This window comes from Mobula hypostoma, chromosome 8 (assembly GCF_963921235.1).
Source record: "Mobula hypostoma chromosome 8, sMobHyp1.1, whole genome shotgun sequence".
In the NCBI taxonomy this organism is placed as follows: Eukaryota; Metazoa; Chordata; class Chondrichthyes; order Myliobatiformes; family Myliobatidae; genus Mobula; species Mobula hypostoma.
Genome location: NC_086104.1, coordinates 62,311,215 through 62,328,448, shown reverse-complemented (window position 1 = coordinate 62,328,448; position 17,234 = coordinate 62,311,215). Strand labels below are relative to the sequence as shown.

Genomic DNA, 17,234 nt, shown 5'->3' with positions numbered 1-17,234 from the left:
ATATTTCTCGTGTTATTTTCTTGATACTGTACAAATAGTTGAATGTTACTTGAATGGTGTTCTAATATAAAGTAAACATCAAGTAGTTTGAAAAGTCATTTAAAGATTTTGATCACTTGATTAAGGGCTTGGTTCAGTAATAATTCTTGCTATTGATTCAAGAAGTAATAGTTGTTGCTTTGACAACTATTGTTCTTTGAGTTGCTGAACTTTAGGTGACAAATTTAACTGAGGCTGCCAGTAGCTGTTTCAAGTATATGTCAGAGGTATCATGGCACTTTTTAAAGGGGAAAACAGAATTTGCATGATACACTGGCCAGTATTTATTCCTCAAGCAGTGATGCTAAAATAGGTTATCTAATAATTTATAAACACAAGAGTCCTGAAGAAGGGTCTTGGCCCGAAACATCGAAGGTTTATTCATTTCCATAGATGCTGCCTGACCTGCTGAGTTCCTCCAGCATCTTTTGTGTGTTGCTGTCTAATAATTTGCCTCCTGGCTGTTCATGTGATTTTGTGCATAAGCTCTGTGCTGCATTAACCTATACTGAGGAATATTTAATTGGCTATGTGTTGAAAGGTATATTGCCTTCCATTACAAATGAGTAACAATGATAATTTGAGAAAACTAATAATGATGAAATATATTTTGCAGGCACTTGGGTGATGATATGATGAGTGCAGATGATGTCAGCTGCAGTAGTTCTCAGGTCAGTGCAAAGTCAGAAAAAAATATGGCAGACTTTGATGGGGAAGAGTCAGGCTGTGAAGAAGAACTGGTTCAGATTAATTCTCATGCAGAACTTACATCTCATCTTCAACAACATTTACCCAATCTTGCTTCCATCTACCATGAACATCTCAGTCAAGGTAAGGAACAAAATTTTTAACCTTAAATAGAAAAGTTGAAGAATTCTCAAGCAATTGATCATCAACTGGCACTGTTGTTTGAGAATTATGGATAGTAATCCAAATTAGTTTACATAATTTTTATTGTAATTTAATGTTATATACTGGATTTGATTTGCTACTTGAGACAAAATATTTGTGTTGAGCTTAGCTTTCATAACTGAATATATAAATGTAGCTTGAATTAATAATGACGCTTTTATTTTGATAACAAAGATAATGGACACATCAAGTCAATTGAGTCACTATTTCACTGCCAGGATTTCAGTATGTCTGCGTTGTCGTAAGCAAATTTTATCATCTCATGTTCTGTTCCTTCAGTTTTATTCATTATATAACACTCTCGAGAAATTTGCTTTTATTTTGATGCTAGTTTTGGCTCAGTTTGTGGCATTCTCATTCACAGTCAAAATGTAGTACGTTTTAGTTCCATTCCAAAGAATTGAGCACTGCTGATGAAGTGCTAATTCATCTTCTTAGATAGGCATAAAGTAGCCTGTGGCAATTTTTTGGAGTGCTGCAGGATTATCATCTCCCGTGCTCTATTTATTATTTGTCAGGAGCATAGGTTACTTAGTTATTCTAAAAATAAAATGCTGTGGATGTTAGAAATTGTAAATTACAAGGGAAAACAGTGGGAGTACTCTGAGGTTGTAAATGTAATCTGTGAAGAGGGAAAGACTGGTTACTAACTTGAAGTATTAACTCTTCCCTGCCACCCCCCCCCCCCCACCAATGCTGCAGTATTTGATTATTGATGCAATACTGTAATACTGTTTCTGGGTGGTTACTGTGCAGAAATTGTGTGTCATGTTCATAGTTTGTTGAAAGTGGCATCAAAGGTAGATAGGGTATTGTAGAAGGCTTTTAGCACACTGGCCTTCATTAGTCATGGAACTGAATATCCTTCCTTCCTTCCTTGTGCCCTAACTCCTGGTGGAGTCGTCGGGGCGCTGTCATGTCAAGCTTTGCACCAGTCTGTCCCATCTGTCGTGGTTGTGTGCCAGAGCCTGGGTCACCGCAAATGTTTTCCCTGTCCATTCTCTAATGTTGTCCGTCCACCTTTTCCTCTGTCTACCTCTCCTCCTTTTCCCCATCCACAGTTCCCTGTAGAACGGTCTTTGCAAGGCCACTGGATCTGGTCACGTGGCCGTACCATCTCAGCTTTCTTTTCTTCACTGTTGTGAGAAGGTCTTCATGGGGGCCAATGTGGTGCTGGATGGTCTTGCGGACCTGCTCGTTTGTGATGTGGTCCAAGTATCAGATGCCCAGGATGTTGCGATAGCATCTCATTTCCAATGCTTGTTTCTTCCTCTGTAGCTCTGCTGTGAGGGTCCATGTCTCACATGCGTACAGGAAGATGGAGAATACCAGTGCATGCAGGAGTCTGATCTTGTACTTCATGGTGATGTTGCTGACCCTCCATATTGTCTTGAGTTTGGATAGTGCAGTCATTGTCTGCCAGGACTTCTGGTCTTGATCCTTCATCGCTGATGATTGCCCCCAGGTGTTTGAACTGCTGCACTGTCTCAAGTTTATGACCATGGACTGAGATGTCTGTTGTGATGGCACCGTTGGCATTTGCCATGAACTTGGTTTTCTCGGCACTTATTTCCATTCCAAACTTTGTGGAGGCTCTGTCAAGATGGCTGACCAGGTTGGCCAGTTTGTCCTCTTTTCCTGTAAGTCCATCAATGTCGTCAACAAATCTTAGGTTTGTGATGTTCCTCCCTCCGATGCTGACTGTGTCCACGTGATTTTCAAGGGCAGCAGTCATGATTCGTTCCAGGAAGACATTGAAGAGAGTGGGGGAGAGGAGGCAGCCCAGACAGACTCCTATAGAGGTATGGAACCACTCCCCGATGGTGCCCTGAACAAGCACTGCACTGGTTGCCTTGGCGTAAAGCTGATGGTTTATATGAATCAGCTTCTGCCCCATGTTGAATTTCTTCATGGTGGCCCATAAGGCATCTGTCAAACGCCTTCTTGAGGTCTATGAAGACGTGGTAGAACTCTCTCTGGTGCTGAAGGTGTTTCTTACAGAGGGTGCGGAGGTTGAAAATCTGCTCAGTGGTGCTTCTGCCCTTACGGAAGCCTGCTTGTTCCTCAGCAATGATGTCTTCTGCCTGAGGTCTCAGTCTGTTCAAGATAATCCTGAGCATTACCTTGCTTACATGGCTGATCAAACTGATGGTACGGTAAATCTGGCAAAGTTGGAGATTGCCTTTCTTGGAAAGCACAGTGATCAGCGACTGAGTCCAAGGTATCGGCCATTCACCTGTCTGCCAGATCTTATTGCAGATGGTGGTAAGCATGTCAATCGTGGCCTCTCCTTTATGCTTCAGCAGTTCAGCAGGGATGTTGTCAATTCCTGCTGACTTTCCGCACTCAGTGATCGTATTGCGGCTTCAACTTCTTCATGCATGATTGGATAGTCATCCTCATTGGAAGATTTCTGCACATTCAGCGCGCTTGGATCCCCTTTGCCCTGGTAGTTGTACAGTTCTGAACAGTACTCTATCCACCATTCCGTTATTTCCTTTCCTTCTGTGAGACTTTTGCCATTTTTGTCTTGGATGGTGTTCACTTTGGCTTGCTTTTCTTTGGTAAGATCTTTCACCAGTTGGAATGCCTTCTTCGTGTTGTTGTTGGAAAGGCTGTCTTCAATGTCCACGCATTGTTCAGCTAACCATCTTTGCTTCGCTTCCTTCATTTTCCTTCTGATTTCCTTGTTGATATTCCTGTATTCTGTTCTTCCCTCTGCTGTGTTTTTATCTTTCTTTAATTTCCTTTTTGTATCACACATATCCAGTATCTTGTTAGTGACCCATCGTTTAGACCTGCGGTGGCTTTTCCCCAGAATCTTGCAAGATTCTGGGGAATTGAATATAGTTGCAGTTGTATAAATTGTTAGTGAGACCGTAACAATCATAAAACTATGTACAGTTTTGGTCACCCTGCTATAGGAAAGATGTGATTAGACTGGAAAGAGTGGAAAATGAGAAGGAGGAGTGATCTCTAGAAGTGTTTAATATTATAAGAGGCATCGATAAGGTGGATGGTAACAGTATTTTCCTCAGGGTAGGGGAGACTGAAACTAACAGGTATAGAGAACTACCAGACATAGGGAAGGGAAAGATTTAAAAGGGACCTGAGGGGCAACTTTTTCATTTAGAGGATTGTGAGTGTATGGAACAAACTGCTGGATTTGGTTGAGGCAAGTACAATAGCATAACTTAAGAAGCATTTGGATATGTGCATGGAGGAACGGGACTTCGAAGGATATGGGGTAAACACAAGAAATTGGTACTAGGTGGATAGACACCATGGTCGGCATGGATTTGTTGTGCCGAAGGCCTTTATCAATGCAGTATTGCTAGAAGATCCTTTTTTGTATATGTGGTTGTGATTATATTTCAGAAATATTTCATTAGGTTGCAATACGTAGGGTTGTAGTGAGATTGTGGCGAGTTTTGCATAACTAAGCTTTTTCAAACAGTCCAGAATAAAGTTTACCAATTTTTGTCATTGGCCTAATTTGTTTTTTCTCCTCTAGCTGAATTTGGCCTGTAGAAAGATCACTAATTGCCAAAAAAATAGCCCTGAAATTTCACAGGCAAAAAAAAAGTCGAACTTACTTTGGGTTTGCAAGGAATGAATGCTCCTGTTAATGGCACCATATGATTTTGAATGGGTGTGCATAGGAAGGGAAGCTGCAGTACCTTAATTACTAAAGTAGGCCCTGAATGAAGAGAAATTAACCTTGCTTAAAAATGGAAACTACTCATCTGTCCATTCTACTCATGAGAAAATCTCTTATCTGTTCCCGTAAGCATAGTGGTTGATCCAAAGGTGTCAGATTTGGGGAAAAAAATGTATAAAGTAAATTAACTAATGCCTTTGAAAAAGAAACATTTGAAATGTTAGGGCATACGGCCACCATGAATATAATCATTGTCATAAGATTTAGAAAGATTATTGGTTATAGCTAATTTCATTTTTGGCGTGAGTAACTGGTATGACTTTTTCATGCAGATATTTTATTTTCTTTAAATCTATATAATTCAGCAAATTTATCTGGCTTAGCTGATTTTATTTGCTGATAGTCTTTTACCTGTGGTACTCATTATATTGTTCAAATCTCAAAGATTACAGTTAGAAATATAGTGCCTTAAGTTGAAGGTTTGCTCTTCAGAAGAATAAGAAATGAGAAGAAATGTGTCGGGCTGTGAGGATGGGAAATGAAGGGTCTTGGCCCAAAATGCCATCTGTACACTTTTCCATAGATCAGTGGTCCCCAACCACCGGGCTGCAAAGATGTGCTGCTGGGTCGCGAGGAAACGATATGATTTGGCGGTATGAAACGATACGAGTCAGCTGCACCTTTCCTCATTCCCTGTCACGCACTGTTGAACTTGAACTCCACCCCCCCCCCCCCCCAAGTCGGCCAGTCTGCGGTGCAAAAAAGGCTGGGGACCCCTGCCATAGATGCTGCCTGGTCTGCTGAGTTCCTACAGCCATTTGTGTGTGTTGCTTGGATTTCCAGCATCTGTAGATTTTCTCTTGTTTGTTAAAAGAGATCGACATTTTTGAGAACTGCCCTTTGCATATACAATGAGTGTGGATCATTATACTTTATATTGAAAGAAAGAGATTGCAGATTGAAAATCCACATATTATGTATTTTTGAATTAGTTTTATATTTTAGTACTTGGATCCTGTATCTTCTTTCCTCAGCTCCCAGTGTACATAAGCATCAATACAATTCCAATGCAATAACGGATGTCAATTTAGACAATGTTTGCAAGAAGGGTAATACTCTTCTTTGGGACTTGGTACAAGATGAAGATGCGGTATGTTTACCTTCATTGGAACAATTTAGAACAGTTTGAATGTAGTGTCTTTGGTTACTTATTGTTTGTTTGCATAGGTTCATCTCTCAGAGGGATTGATAAATGAAGCTGAGAAACTGCTGTGCTCCCTTGTGTGCTGGTTTACTGACCGGCAGATTAGAATGAGATTCATTGAAGGTTGTTTAGAAAACCTAGCGAATGATAGGTAAGGATGAAGTGCAAGTTAAAGTTGCATTGATGTTTATTCTTAAAATATAGTGCTTGATTCTTACATACTCTAAATTTTATAATAGGAAATTAAAACTTCCAGGTAATTAATTATCCCCGTCCTGTGATTTTAATCAAAATTAAAAAATCATGGGTTCAGAAAACCTTTTGACAGCATGATGTTTATTATCAGACAGAGCAATCTTGCTAATGACTGTTTTCCATATGAATTTAAATAATTTCTTTACTTGTAATAATGCCTGGATTAATTTCATTTTTTCAGGTCAGTGGTAGTTTCACTTCGTCTTTTGCCTAAACTTTTTGGCACTTTTCAACAATTTGGAAGCAGTTATGACACGCATTGGATAACTATGTAAGTAATTCAAGATTATCCCTAAGTTAAGTACCTGGTAGATTTATTTATAAATTTGTAATTTAAATGATATTTTTAAAAAAAATTTGCTTAGCCCTTCATTTTATCTCCAAAGTATTTCTACAGTTTATATTAAACAAAAGTCAATTAATATTTTGTCTATGTGACAGATGAAACTAAAACTGTTTTATAAAGAACAATCCCATATTCAGCAATAAATTAACCAGATAATTATTTTTCTCATTGTTTAATAGAAGAATGTTAGGTGTGAGTTCCCTGCTTTCTTCAGTTAGAGGCATTGCAGTGTGCCAGCTCACCTGAGAACAACATCATCATCATCAGGTGCCATGCCTGGTTTGAGCTTTGACTGCCATGGCCCACACACTCCTGCTTCGGGTTAAGTGGATCAATTCATTGGTATTCATTTCCACTTCTCTGGCTGCTGTCTCTGTCATCATTTGTCTTTGTCTTCCTCTTGCTTTCTTCCCTTCAATCTTTCCCATGATTACCGTGCATTCTAACTCCTCTTTCCTAATCACATGTCCAATGAAGTTACGTTGCCTTTTCATGATCTCATACTTTATTTCTCTTTTTGTGTTCGCTCTGTTCATGACATCCTCATTAGATAGTCATTTTGTCCATGATATTCTTTGCATCCTCCTCAAAAACCACATCTCTGCTGCTACAATTCATTTCCTCATGTTACTAGATATTGTCCAACATTCTGAGCCATATAACATAACTGGATAAATGTAACATTTCAGTACTCTGAGGCGGGTTGTCATGCCTAGTTTAGTATTGGTCAGTATACTCTTCATTCTTGTAAAGGTGTCTTTTGCCATCCCTATTCTTCTTTTGTTGTCCATGTCGCACCTACCATTTGATGTTACCCAGCTTCCTAAGTAGCAAAAGTTCTGTACTTGTTTTATATCTTCCCTGTGTTTATTCTCAGCCTGCAGATAGGATTCTCCTTTTTGGATATCACCATACGTTTTGTCTTTTTGCAATTGACAGATAGACCCATTTTTGCACTTTCTTCAACAATTATATCAATTAAGTTTTGTAGTTCTTCCTCCGTACTTGCAATTATCACAGTGTCATCTGCATATCTGAAATTATTGATGTTTTCACCGCCAACTTTGATTCCCAAGATGTCTCTTATTTTTTGTAATATTGTTTCACTGTACACATTAAATAAATCAGGGAAGAAAACACACCCTTGTCTAACGCCTCTCTTGATTTTCGTAAACTGACTCACTTCTCCATCTATTCTTACAGCGGCAGTTCATTCCCAGTACAGATTTCTGATTAGGCGGAGGTCTTTTGAATCTAGATTAGAGTTTTCTGTAATATTTCAAATAATTTATTGTGCTTCACTGTATCAAATGCTTTTGTGTAGGTGATAAAACAAACAGATCTTTTTGCACTTGAATAGCTCGTTCTGATGGTATCCTTAACATCAATATTGCATTTCTTGTACCTTTGTCTTTCACAAAACCACATTGTTCTTTACCTATTTCAGCTTCTAAAAAGTACTTCTAAAAAGACATTACTCCTCAGCATAGTACAGATGTGTACTTAAGTTGGGGGCTAGTAACTTTGTAAGATGTCACCTTTAAGTAAGTCTTGATAATATTATCAAATGATTCATTTTATCACTTACAAATACTCTTCTATGTCATCAGTTCTTGTGTCAAGCATATGACCAGCTTCTCACAGCATTATGACAACATGCAGGGCGCCCACCCAAAATGTTTGCTATCCTTCTGATTCCACAGATGCTGCCTGTCCCACTGAGTTATTACAGCAGCTTGCTTCTTGCCATCAGTAGTTTCTTGACTGTCCATAGTTCTGTTGTATTGATGGCATCCAGCAATGGCGATTATCAGCTGGCAGCTAAGCATTGAACTTGAACAATTCTCACCAGAGTTTAAAAAGCTTATGATTTCAGCAAATGTATTAGCCATTTGCAGTTGATGAATTAAGTATAAGGTTGAGGACACAGTGAACTAAGTACTTGATAACATCTCTTATTTTAAAAAGTATAAAATTTTACATTAATTGCACAGAATTGACAGTACATCCATTTATTATGAGTGGAGTTAAATACCCATCTACACTTTATTCAACAAACTAATATTTTAAAGTTTATTAAAAAAACTGATAATATTTCATACAAATCTGAAGTACATTGATTTCATCAATTTCTCAAGATAAAATGAGAAGATATTAAAAAGAAGCACACCCTGTGAAGAAAAGGGGAATCATTGGCATTGTCTTCTGAATTTACATGTTTAGCTAAAGTGTATGCTGTGAGATATCTTTCATTATAAGTACTGGTAACATTGCTGTTATTCTTCACTAAAAACATCATGACTGTAGTGAAGAATTATGTGGCTAATGCCCAGGTGTGAGGTGAATTAATCAATGTACTTCAGGTTTGTATGAAATATTATCACTTTTTTATGGTGGTGGGCTGGGTGAAATACAAATTGTTTTAAGTGTAAGCAATTTGTCAATAGCTAATAACTTGTGTTATTGAAAAAGTGAAATTGATGCTTACGGTGGGGGATTTAGCCCAGACCTTTATTATTCTACACGCAATATCAGTTGTACGTAACCATTTGCAGAGTCAGTTTTCAAATGTGAATTGATAAAACACAGTTCTGCCTCTTCTTAATGTTTTTTGATCTGCCTCTAAATTGTTAGTTTGCTTGTCTGACATCTGATATTAGGTGAGGAAATTTGGTCTAGCCAAATGTTGGGTAGACCAAAGGGCACAGGCCAGAATAGAGGGGAGTCCTTTAGAATGGAGATGAGGAGGAATTTCTTTAGCCAGAGAGTGGTGAATCTGCAGAATTCTTTGCCATAGGCAGCTGTGGAGGCCAAGTCTTTATGTATATTTAAGGCAGACGTTAATAGTTTTTTGATTGGTCAGGGCAACTTCCTAAACCCAATTTCCTAAAGCTGACACATCCCTATCCTGGTGACTGTTTGAAGGTAACTAGACTGTTATAACGAGAATAGGCTCAGAACAAGTATCTACATAAGTCTGATAATGTCAATTCTGGCCTTGTATTAGTTGGATAGACCAGGAAGAGGCACAATTGAGTCATTGTGGCACCATGATTGGAGGGCTCCTGTATTGGCAATTGAAAGAGTGATTGAAGTGGTTAGGCCATGATTCAAAAGAATGAGAGGTGACCTCATTGAACCATACAAAATTCTAAGAAGTCCTGACAAGGTAGATATAGGGAAGAGAAATCTGGAACTAGAGATTATAGTTTCAAAATAAAGTATTGAACATTTAGAACTATCACAGTAACTCATGTAAGCTGAGTGATTGTTCGTATAGAATTGATCAATCGAATTCTTAAGCTGTTTCAGCATTATTTGTTAAGTAGAACTAAGAGTATGCCATGTTGTAACATGCCAGTCTGCTGCTTATTCTCTTTGGTTTCATAATTGAACTTCCTGCTGTCTTCCTAATTTCTGTTAGAGGGATAATTTTGCTCTCAAGTAATCCAGGCTGACTATTATTATTCTGTCTTCTGAACATTTGAATTCGTCCCAACTCTGGATATCCATATTTTAATTCACACTATCCCACTAATCCTTCACACATCTTGTTCATCCTTGAATTTAAATGATCTACCATTGATATCATGACTTTAGCATTCTAGGCTTTAAACTCTGGAGTTTTGTCCCTTAGCCACTCTGCCACTCTGCCTCATTCCTGCTCATTAATTGCTCTTTAAAACTTCCCCCTTTGACCAAGGGATTTATTATTTGCTCAAATGTCTCCTTAGTGGATGTGTATCATATTTTATTCAATAATGTTCCTGTGAAGTGCATTGTGGAAAATTTACTGTGATAAAGAAGCTATAATAATGCAAGTTATGGACGATCACAACTTTAGATAGAGTAGAGATTACCTTTCTGAGCTTGGGTCAGATGAGTGATTAGATTCAGGCATTGATTACTTTAGTCATGGTAGTAAAGAAAGACTTCAGGTTTATAGTTAAAGCATTATTAGCAAGAATAATCCACATAAGACATAATAAAAATCTTATTTTATACTGTAGTTGGATAAGTAATTGAGAAAAATATATTTCATATAAGTAACTGGAAATATGGAAAAGATGTTGCATGTCCCTAAGGTAAGTTTTGAAGAGTGGTTGGATATATTACAGATGTATCTTTAAACTTATTGTTAGTACAGTACTGTGCGAAAGTTTTAGGTGTGCTGGTTACATATATGTGTCTAAGACTTTTGCACTGTATGCTGCCACAGAGAAAAGCAAATTTCATGACATGTGAGTGATGATAAACCTGATTCTGATGTGGGTCTCTATTGTGGACTGAGACTGGAAAGGGGGCAGGGAGGGGAATTATGGTTGGGGGCAGGGGAAGGGAGAGGGGAGGGAGCAGGAAGCACCACAGACGTTCTGTAATGATCAATAAACCAATTGTTTTGAACCAAATAACCTTGCCTGGTGCCTCAGGGCTGGGTGTGTCTACACCTGTGCCATCTACCACTCTAGGCACACTTTCTCTGCCACCTGTTCCACACCCCTCCTGTGGCGATCCATTCTCACCATTCCCAAAATACTTCACTCCCGCTTGATTTACAAACTCTCTCTGTAATCCACATTGACAAACGCAGTACTGTGCAAAAGTCTCAGGCATCTATATATGTGGCTAAGACTTCTGCATAGTACTGTATGATGCTGTAATAATTTTACTGTAAATTAATCATGAGCCGTTTGGTTTCAGAAATCTAATACAGAGTGACTCCACAATACAGGGGTGGGACAGAGAATGGATTGTGTTGCTAGAAAATGGTCCGTATTGTAATCTTTGGTAATACAAAGTTGCATCATCCCTGCATGTGTCAAGAAATGTGAATTGATAAAGAAATACATTTTGTGTTTATTTACTTTTTTCATATAAATTCTGTGAATGAGTTTTATCTCAAAATTTTGAGTAGTTATTTGTGAATTCTCTTAAGGGCAAATTTCTGTTACCTGAATGACCATAATGCAAGGGTTACTTGTACAGGTGATTTACGCTTCTAAAATTTCAAGTACACACTCCAGGACCGATTATGGACGTACAACCTCACGAAAGATATACTTACACATCTTTATCGTTATTGTATAGGTGGGCTGAAAAGGAACTAAACATGATGAAACTTTTTTTTGACAACCTGATACACTACATTCAGGCAGTCAGAGAGGGTGCGCATAAACATGTGTTGTGAGTATAATTGACTGATTATCCTTTTAACACCTTTTTGAGTTCAAGGTCACAAAAATGTAATATGTAAAATAATTTTCATAGTTCAGAAAAATATGAACTTATTTCTGCAGAGATACAGATTGATCTAATTATCAAAAGTAACAAAGAAAATAACAATAGTATATACTGAAAGAATAATTATATGGAATGGATTTGAACTTTGTCAAGATGCTATTTCTCTTAACATTTCTGAATATTTTGGTGCAAGCTGTGGTTACAGTAATTGGAGTGAGTTGGGGTAAATTGGCATATATAGCCCAAAACTTTTCACTTTGCATCACATAACCTTAGGACATGAAGATAATGATGAGTCAAGTTATGAGTTCCTCTCTCATTGCTCCCACTATAGTTTCTTCTGCACTTTGACCATGTTTCACTTCATCTGTCTGTCACTCCCCTCCTCATCTGGTTCCACCTATTGCTTGCCAATTCCTGCTTCAACCTTCCTTCTCTCCTCTATATATCTTTGCTCTATGTTCTCAGATTGATGCAGAGACTGAGAACATTTCTCTGCCTCCGCAAGGTAACTCTGAGTTCCTCCAGCAGTTTGTTTTTTTTTTGCTCCAGAATATAGCATCTGCAGTCCCTTGTGTCTCCTGGTACCCTTTCCACATCATTTATGGGCTGGTTGGTATCTGATTGTGATGGGAGAAATTCTTGCAGTCTTTCAGCAGATGTCTTTAGATAGGAGGAGCAAATGGAGCCATACAATCCTATGAGTTGCTAAGAACTCATGCCATTCTATGCTTAACATATTAGAAAAAGTCATAAATTTACAGCAGCATTGCATATTTATATAAAACTCGTCTCAACAGCTTGAAGAATTCTGTTGTTAGCTGTAAAAGTTTACATTGTTTCTTTGAAATATGAAATCACACTCCACAGAAATGACCCTCTGTGTCTGTGTTGGCCATCAGGCACTGATCCATATTAATCGCATCTCCCAGCACTTTGTTGACAGCCTTCCATCTATGGTACTTGATGTTGACAAAGAAACTTGGGGAGTTCATCCAAATTGGTATGATCCCAAAGCAAAAAAAGCAGAGAAAGTATCCAGTTCTCTCATGTTGGAAGTTTCGTATTAAGTTTGGATATTTTTGAAGAAAAGAATTTTGAAATCAATCTTGATGTTTGTAATTATTGATCATAATTATATTAATTCATCATCAATTGGATCATGTTGGAAATTGAAAAGAATATACTAATCTTAAAAATATCGATGAATAAACTGATCAGCGTTTTCTTAATATTTTATTGGCATTGTTTTTGCTGACCTCCTCGATACAGGTATAGTCATGGTGCTGAGGTGCAAGTTCGCCTGCAGTTTCTGACATGTGTTTTTTCAACACTTGGATCTCCAGATCATTTTAGTGAGTATTTTCTTGCTTGATTGACACTGCATTGCTGCTTAAGAAACGTTATTTAATGCAAACATATTACATGATGGTGTAATAAATTATATGTGTAGAAATTTATATCGATTATATTATGTCAAATAAACAAACTTTAGCCTTTAAAACATAGGAGTTGGCAATGTCTTTAAGAAACAATTTTACAGGATTCAGTAGTCTGAACAATCATGAACAATATATGACTTTGTTTTTTGAAGAGTACAATCATTTTGATGGAGAAATGGAAGCTATAAACCTGTTAACTACATCTATCTGAAACTATTAATTATTTATTGGAACAGCTAGTCTTGAAATTAATGAATTTAAGAATAGTCAAATAAGTAAAAACTGGACCTGTTAAATTATATTTCTGAATTCCAGAAGCATTCAGAAACGTTCACAATATTTTGAAGGCTTCAAAAACTTGCTAAGCCTTGTGGCACACTTAGTTAACTTTTTATAAATCAGATTAGCTTAGCTGCCTTCATCAGCATCTCCACCCCCTGCCCACTTAATAGGATACGCACAAAGCAACCTTTACTGCAGTGCAGGGTATCCTAGCTGAAGATTTTCACACTGAAGATTCTGTTGAGGGATTTAGGAAAGTAGATTGAACTTAGGATGGAGATCAGCAGTGTATGTGGTGACTGCCCAATGACTTCAACATCCAGCTCAGTAAAATAAAGTTTCCTAATGGTAGAGCAGATGATTGGCCTCAGTTACACCTCTTGGGAGTTGGTGAGCCCACAGGCAGCCACCTCTGTTTCGGTCCTTTCATTGTGAAGGATTTTGACTTTGTCCCTCAGCTAAAGGTGTTGCATAGGATTGGGGGTGGGTAGGTGTGGATCGTTAACTTGACAGCTTGACTCAGGAGGCAGTCGTACCGCCTAGGTTAGTGTATTCTGATCAATGGTCAGAAATGAGAAGACATGATTGTGAGTCGGACATTACAGGAAATAAGATATACAGGTGTCCCCTGCTTTTTGAACATTCGCTTTACGAAACCTCACTGTTACGAAAGACCTACATTAGTTCCCTGTTTTCGCTAACAGAAGATGTTTTCATTGTTACGAAAAAAGGCAGCGCGCGATAAAAAGCAGCTGGTCTCCCCCGGATTCGGAACTGCATTCTAGCCGGCATTGCTTAAACACGTGCCTGTGAGCAGCTGTTAGCAAGGTGAGTTCTAAGGTATCAGAAAAGCCTAAAAGAGCTAGTAAGGGTGTTACACTTAGCATAAAACTAGACATAATTAAGCGTTTCGATCGTGGTGAACGAAGTAAGGACAAAGTGAGTTTGGCTTGTGGAAGTTGACGAAGATGATGTTGAAGAGGTTTTGGCATCCCATGACCAAGAACTGATAGATAAAGAGCTGATGGATGCAATTGGAAGAGGAAAGGATAACAATGAAACCGAATGAGTAATGATAAAGTACGACTTTAATTTTGAAAGGGTATGTCGGTTTGGGGCATATTTGCAAGATGGTTTGAGTCCTTACAAAGAACTGTATAATAGAAAAATGCGTGAGGCTCAGCAGTCAAGCAAGCCTTCCACATCAGCCACAGCAGACGATGAACCTCGACCTTCGACATCGAGGCAGGCAGAGATGGAAGAAGATGACCTGCCTGCCCTAATGGAAAGAGACAACGATGAGATGACACCCCAGTGTCCCACCACCCCAACCCTCAGGCTGCGAACGGATACCGATTCGCGGAGAATGCAGCGGTAGCTGGGAGGTACACAGCACATCTTTAAGAAAAAAGCCGAAATAAACATGCTAATTAATTGGGTGCTGCCTGGTACATTATTGTCGGCCCAGATCAGAGGCGATGCAATTGGCATCGCTGAGGCTTTATAAGACATTGCTGAGGCCTAACCTTGACTATTGTGAACAGTTTTGGGCCCCTCATCTAAGAAAAGATATGCTGACATTGGAGATAATTTAGAGGAGATTCACAAAGATGATTCTGGGAATGAAAGGGTTATACGAGGAACTTCTGATAGTTCTGGGTCTATACTCACTCGAATTTAGAAGGATGAGGAGGATCTCATTGAAACCTTTCGAATGTTGAAAGGGTTCGACAGAGTAGATGCGGAAAGGATGGTGGGGGAGTCTAGGACAAGAGGACACAGCCTCAGGATAGAGGAGCATCCATTTAAAACAGAGATACGGAGAAATTTCTTTAGCCAGAGGGTGGTGAGTTTGTGGAATTTATTACCACTTGCAACTGTGAAGACCAGGTCGTTGGGTGTATTTAAGGCAAACAGGTCTTGATTGGACACGGCATCAAAGGTTATGGGGGAGAAAGCCGGAGAGTGGGACTGGGGAGTGGTAAAAGGCATTAAGAAGTATCAGCCATAATCGAATGGTGGAGCAGACTCGCTTGGGACAAATGGCCTAATTCTGCTCCTATGTTTTGTGGTCTTATGGTCATATGCATCAGTATTACAGTGGTGTAATGGGAATGACAGAGGCATGATGGAAGAGCTGGCCAAAGTTGATTGGAAGGGGACACTAGCAGGGATGATGGTAGAGCTGCAATGGATGAAGCTTTTAGAAATAATTTGAAAGACACTGGATCGGTTCATCGCAAAGAAATAGCAGCATTCTCAAGGAAGGATAAGGCAACTGTTGCTGACAAGGCAAGTCAAAGACAGCATAAAAGCAAATGAGAGAGTATACAAAATAATAAAATTTAGTGGGAAGCTAAAAGATGGGAAACATTTAAAACCTATGGAAGGCAACTACAAAAGCAATAAGGAAAGAAAAGATGAAATATTAAGGTAAGCCAGACAAAAGGGGATACCAAAAGATTTTTCAAATATATAGAGTAAAAGAGATGCAGGATTATATATCGGGTCACTGGAAAATAATTTAGAGCTAGTAATAGGGGATAGAGAAACAGTGGACAAGCTGAATAAGTGTTTTAAGTCAGTCTTCACTGGAGGACACCAACAGTATGCCAGAAATTCAAGAGGGTCAGGGCAGAAGTGAGTGTCATCACTATTTCTAAGGAAAAAGGCACTTTGGAAACTGAAATGTCTGAAACTCATTCAGTCACCTGGACAAGATGGACTGCACCTCAGGTTTCTGAATAAGGTGGCTGAAGAGATTGTGGAGGCATTAGTAATAATCTTTTGACAGTCCTGTGATTCTGGAATGGTTCAGGAGGTCTGGAAAATTGCAAACATTGTTCCAGTTTTAAGAAGGGAAGGAGGTAAAAGACAGGAAATTATAAGTCAGTTAGTTTGACTTTAGTGGTTGTGAAGATGTTAGAGTTCAAGGAAGGATGTGCTGACATTGGAGAGGATCTAGAGGAGGTGCATGGGAATGAAAAGGTTAACATATGAGGAGTGATTGATGGGCTATTCTTGCTGGAGTTCAGAAGAATGAGGGAGGATCTCATAGAAACATATCAAATGTTGAAAAGTCGAAATTAAGTGGACATTGAGAGGCTTTTTCCAATAGTATAGGAGTCTAGAACCAGAGGACACTATCTCGGAATAAAAGGACATCACTTTGGAATAGAGGTAAAGAAGAATTTCTTTCACCAGGATGGTGAATCTTTGAAATCTATCGCCCCAAATGGACATAGGGACCATGTCATTGGGTACATTTAAAGCAGAGGTTGATTGGTTCTAAGGGCAGCAAAGGTTACGGGAAAACAAGAGAATGGGGTTGAGATTGAATATAAATCAACCATGATCAAATGGTCTAATTCTGCTTCTGTGTCTTATGGTCTTATAGTGTAATCCCCTTGATAGTGGGGAGGGTCGTGCCTTTGACAGAGCTGGCTCAGTCCACACCTCTCCGTAGTTTCTTTCAATGCTGTGCATTTGAACCTCCATGCCAGACAGTGATGCAGTAGTCAGGTTGTTCTCTACTGTACTGTCTACTGTAAAAATTTGTTAGAGTCATTGATGTTGGGCCAGTGGTGATTGGTTGAAAAAAGGGGAGTGTGGTGAAAGATGATGGGCAGATTGAGCCAGGTAGCGAAGAGCGATGAGTGGAATTGGGAGACAGGTAGGTGGATGATAATTGGAGGTAAAGAAAAGAAAAGGTGTTGGGGAAGAAAAAGAGGAAGTTGGAATCAGAATTGGGGAGTCAAGGGTAAAGGTGAGATGACTGCTGGAGGGTGAGAAGGAGGAACACAAAGGCTACCTGTGCTGGAATCTGATGTAAGGAAGGTGATTTTGGATGTA

General features: G+C 38.9%; 1 protein-coding gene across 10 annotated transcripts in view; it reads left to right on the top strand.

Moving 5' to 3' along the window:
* The window catches only part of usp34 (ubiquitin specific peptidase 34), a 292,582-nt gene that overhangs the window by 103,508 nt on the left and 171,840 nt on the right, over window positions 1-17,234 (top strand). For all 10 annotated transcript variants that reach the window (XM_063055969.1, XM_063055963.1, XM_063055961.1 and 7 more), the window contains 6 exons: window positions 656-870; window positions 5,647-5,762; window positions 5,840-5,967; window positions 6,253-6,342; window positions 11,506-11,601; window positions 12,931-13,013. In XM_063055969.1, coding sequence (XP_062912039.1) covers window positions 656-870; window positions 5,647-5,762; window positions 5,840-5,967; window positions 6,253-6,342; window positions 11,506-11,601; window positions 12,931-13,013 — 728 coding nt within the window. The remainder of the gene's footprint in view (window positions 1-655; window positions 871-5,646; window positions 5,763-5,839; window positions 5,968-6,252; window positions 6,343-11,505; window positions 11,602-12,930; window positions 13,014-17,234) is intronic.